The sequence below is a fragment of the Chrysoperla carnea genome, chromosome 3, assembly GCF_905475395.1.
Source record: "Chrysoperla carnea chromosome 3, inChrCarn1.1, whole genome shotgun sequence".
Classification (NCBI taxonomy): Eukaryota; Metazoa; Arthropoda; class Insecta; order Neuroptera; family Chrysopidae; genus Chrysoperla; species Chrysoperla carnea.
Genome location: NC_058339.1, coordinates 21,175,512 through 21,180,064, shown reverse-complemented (window position 1 = coordinate 21,180,064; position 4,553 = coordinate 21,175,512). Strand labels below are relative to the sequence as shown.

Below are 4,553 nucleotides of genomic sequence, written 5' to 3'. Positions count from 1 at the left end.
CTTTTTCAGATCAAAATGGGTAGTTTGTCAATTGACAGCACTATATTATACATTTACTCCCTATATACCATCCAAGTCACCAGTAAAGATTAAATACATCCCTATATCTAGTTGACAAAATAGTGTACAAATATTCATTGCCGGCGCCGGCGAAGAAGTCACTTAAAACTATCAACATTACTGTTGATTAATATTTTACAAACAAATTTTAATATATAAATTATAACAATTTATCTAATTTTTCCCAGTAATATACATTAAAAGGTTTGAGAATGGAACGTTGGGTTGGAAGTGTTGCCATAGTTACGGGTGCTAGCTCTGGAATTGGTGAGGGTATTGCCAGAGAGTTGGTAAAAAATGGACTAATTGTGAGTACAAATTTATATATAATCATTTCTTTTTTATATAAACTTTTCTAAATTCCCTTTAACAACGTTAATTTTACCTACTTTTATGGATACGCGACCAGAGAATTGCAATTATAGTGATTTTTACTTCTAAATTACCATTCAAATGATTTACCACCAAACACCTGGAATTCATAAAACCATATTCGGGGAACGGTTCTTGTTATAGGTTTTCGTTTAATTTACTTTGTTTTTGTTTGCCTGTCTGTTCTACTAATTGTTCAATGTTTTGTAAGGTTGTAGGTTTGGCCAGAAGAATCGATCGCCTAAATAATTTGAAAGAACAATTAAAAAATGAATCAGGAATATTTTATCCCCTTAAATGTGATATGACAAAAGAAGAAGAAATTTTAGCATCATTCGATTGGATTAAAAATAATGTAGGCAATATTAATTTGCTTGTGAACAATGCAGGATTTGGACGTTTAACTACACTTTCAGGTGATAAAGATTTGCATATTGACTTCTGAGATTTTATCCTGGAATTAATTAATTTGAATATTTTAGGAGGAAAAACGTCAGATTGGAAGGACATGTTCGATTGTAATGTAATGGGATTGAGTATTGCAACCCGTGAAGCTGTTAAAAATATGACTGAAAAGAATATACCTGGCCTTATAATTCACATTAATAGTATCTACGGTCATTTTGTTCCAACCACATGTGCTGAAACTGAAAATATGTATATTGCTACAAAATATTGTGTTACAGCTTTAGCTGAAACATTACGTTTGGAATTAGCTAAATCTAAATCATCTATCAGAGTTTCTGTAAGACATTCCTATTGATTCAATAACAATAAATATTGAACTTCAGAAAAATTATACCGAAAAAATTGAGAATCCAATTTTTTAGCTAAGGAAATTTTCTACTAAATCTTTCTTTCGTTAAACGATCGTTTTATTAACCGATTTCAAACAAAAAAGGAAGAGGTTCTCAATTCGACTTTTTTTTAATGTTTGTTACCTCAGAACTTTCAACTGGGTGAACCGATTTTGATGATTCTCGTGAAGCTGTAAACCAAAATGTATTTTCATGAAAATAATTTACTTTTATTTTTTTAGAGTATAAGTCCAGGTGTAGTTGCTACGGAATTTGTGGAAGCGGGAGGTTTCAGTGATGTAGAGGATCTATACAATCAAGTTCCACCATTAAAACCACTTGATATTGCCAATGCAGTTTTGTATTTATTAAGTACACCGCCAAATGTGAATGTAAGTAATATACAGGATGGGCCATTTTAGTCTATACACTGAAATATCTCGTTTTGTAGTTAACCAATCAAAAAATATTTCAAAAAAAAGTTGCTGAGTTTGATGGAGGACATCATGTTCTGACACAAGATTAGACTTAGTTCTTCGGGTTTCGTGTTTCAGTTATATTTTGATTGGTTAGCTACAAAATGAAATGTTTAGGTGTATAGATCAAAATGGCCCACCCTGTACATATACACTTTTAATAACTGAAGATTGTAAACATATTATATTTTTCAGATAACTGAATTAACCATACGACCAACTGGAGAAATTCTTTAAAATAACAATAATCTTCAACTTTAAATCGAACCAAACTCTATCTTTTTGCGGCTATTTAATAAAAAATTTCCTAGGTTTCTCGTAAAATGAGTAGACCTTTTCATTTTAAAATGTGATTACCTTTTGTTTCGGACAGTTTGTTAAAAAACTAACGTTATAAAATTAATAACATATATCTTTGTCCAACTTATAAGGTACTTACTGTACGAAACAATACTTAATGAATCGGAATTGAAATGAAAAGGTCTATTCAATCGATTGACGACGTAACAAACAGTTAAAGACTTTTAATACAATTGTTATCTCATTTTTACTTTTACATAATATGTGTATCTATAGGGTATCTCTTTCTATTCAATTATTTTTTGTTTTCATTATTGTTTGTTAAATAATAGGTATTTTAAAAGTATAATTTCCTTGATTAAAAAACATTTATTTAAGATGAATGCTAAACAGAAATAATAAATATAATTTTTTATTATACTTACATATAATACTATACCTATAACTTTGTTAAATTTAAATTATTTTCAACATATTTATATCACTTTTGATAATTGAATTAAATTATACTTATTCTGTTCTTATTCACATTCTGATGTTTTCAAATTTAATATTAGACATGCATTTTTATGCTTTCTAGAAATGCATACATTTTCTACTTGCTTTATTAGATTTTTTTAATATAATTTTCTAAATAAATATTTGTTTGTATAAGTTAATATTATATTCTAATGTTTTGTTGGAGATAGTAATGAAGAAAGAAAGATTCATTGGCATATTCAATAAAATTTTAACACAATTTTATTATCTAATGTTAATTTACCTAAAAAATTGTATACCTAGTACACCTCGATAGTTCACTTACCGGCAATGCACTATATATCCCTGGTAAGGTGTACTTTTCTTGGAATATATTCCATATTCGCCAAATAAATGTTTAATCGTTTGTTAACTATAATTTTGAAAAATTATAATTATTAAAATTTCATCTTCAGTATATAAATATATACTCTTTGAATTGTTTAAACTTAAAAGTTTATTGTCTAAATGCGACACTGGTCTCCGAATGACTGTTATAATTTAATGCGAAACATGCTCTTAACTACCTACCTTATGTAACATAAAAAGGTACTTCATTAGTTAGAATTTTTACTATGACCCCAGAGACCGTCCAAGGAACGGGCATTACTCCAGAATACATTATGCAGTAAAGATAAACGCAGAACTAAGGAAAATTTTGTAACAAAAAATCAAAATATATTTTCCTCAAAGCAAACCTAAAAGCAGCTTACGGTTTTCCAACTCTATTCCTGTAATTAAATCTGTAAGCTGCCCGTATCCTTCATTTCCTTTTTTTACACTCTTGCGTTTTGATTCGTCAGGAAACATGTTGGTGGGGGGTGGGGTAGTCAAGCACAGTTCTGACTTTTGTTTTTAAGAAGCAACCGTAATCGAACTGACAACGGGAGAGGTTTTCGTATCATAACATCAAAAAAGAGTTTCTCTCCACCAGGTGCACGAAGAGGAATACAATGATATTTATAGGCAACTTTTTTCATCCGAGAGAAGATCAAGATTTAGAAATAAAATAACAATTTCCAAGAGTATTTCTTACTCCCTACAATTTAGTATTTCAAACTATTTTTGACGTGCCTATCTACATACGCTAAATTTAAATAGATCACTCTGTATAAAGTTGGAATGTACCTATAAACAAAGCTAGATTGTTGTGACATCTTGTATAAAAGTATGTTACTAAAAGTAAAAAATACAAGACATCAGAAAATGATAGATTTCCGGGACAAAGAACGATTGAAGAGTTAAGCTTAACTATCAGTCAGTATAAATACATAGAACTTTACTAACAACTATCTACCTATATACTTACTTACACTTTATAAGTATATATTATATTGAATGTATTTGAAAAGTAAAAAGGAAATGTATAACAAGGATGAATGGCGGTCAAGCAATAAGAATTATGTGTTATAAACACGATCTTTGAATTGTTACCTCCTTTTTATTTTCTGATTCATTATTATAGATATTTATTTATATCTATCATTTATGTATTAAAGACAACACACAAACATATATAGTGGGGAAGGTGTTGTATCATTTCTTGAATGATATTGCTATCCATTGTATTTATTTTATTGCTTGAATCAATAGACACTTCCAGTAAATTTTCGATGTACCAAAATATTTAAATTTAAAAGTGTTTATAAATAAATATACCCGCTTTAAAAAAATTGTGACATTTAAAAAACACTTCAGAATCGTGAGCCATGAATCATAACGTCATCTGTTATGACAATCTATAGTATACCAAATATCCTGCGTGTCCTTGTCTAATCCATATGTCATTGGATACATGTTACTTACATATTTGCTATTAAGTACATTGTTAAAAAACGATTTATGGAATATTATTTAATACATTAAAAGTTATTCAAAAAGTAGAAATGTCAAAATAAACTTTATTTACATAACACAATATAAACAGTTTAATTCTTAATAAAATTAACAAAAAGTTTTATTGAGTTTAATTATTCTTTAAATTTACATAGCTCACTGAAGGGAGCACCGTCAGATTCAATCAACGAAG

General features: G+C 28.8%; 1 protein-coding gene across 1 annotated transcript; it reads left to right on the top strand.

The window, feature by feature from the left end:
- Positions 1-255: 255 nt before the first annotated feature.
- Positions 256-2,016, top strand: LOC123295752 (dehydrogenase/reductase SDR family member 11-like). The gene is made up of 5 exons (XM_044877196.1): positions 256-368; positions 644-848; positions 915-1,177; positions 1,472-1,621; positions 1,901-2,016. Exons 1-5 carry the CDS (start codon positions 273-275, stop codon positions 1,940-1,942), a joined length of 756 nt encoding a protein of 251 aa, XP_044733131.1. The 5' UTR covers positions 256-272; the 3' UTR covers positions 1,943-2,016.
- The last annotated feature ends 2,537 nt before the right edge of the window (positions 2,017-4,553 follow it).

What these genes read in the sequence shown, in the direction of transcription:
- LOC123295752 (XM_044877196.1), top strand. Translation starts at nt 273, where the DNA reads ATGGAACGTTGGGTTGGAAGTGTTGCCATAGTTACGGGTGCTAGCTCT. An exon ending in AATCATCTATCAGAGTTTCT is followed by an intron (nt 1,178 to 1,471) that starts GTAAGACATTCC and finishes TTATTTTTTTAG; the next exon opens with AGTATAAGTCCAGGTGTAGT. An exon ending in GTACACCGCCAAATGTGAAT is followed by an intron (nt 1,622 to 1,900) that starts GTAAGTAATATA and finishes TATATTTTTCAG; the next exon opens with ATAACTGAATTAACCATACG.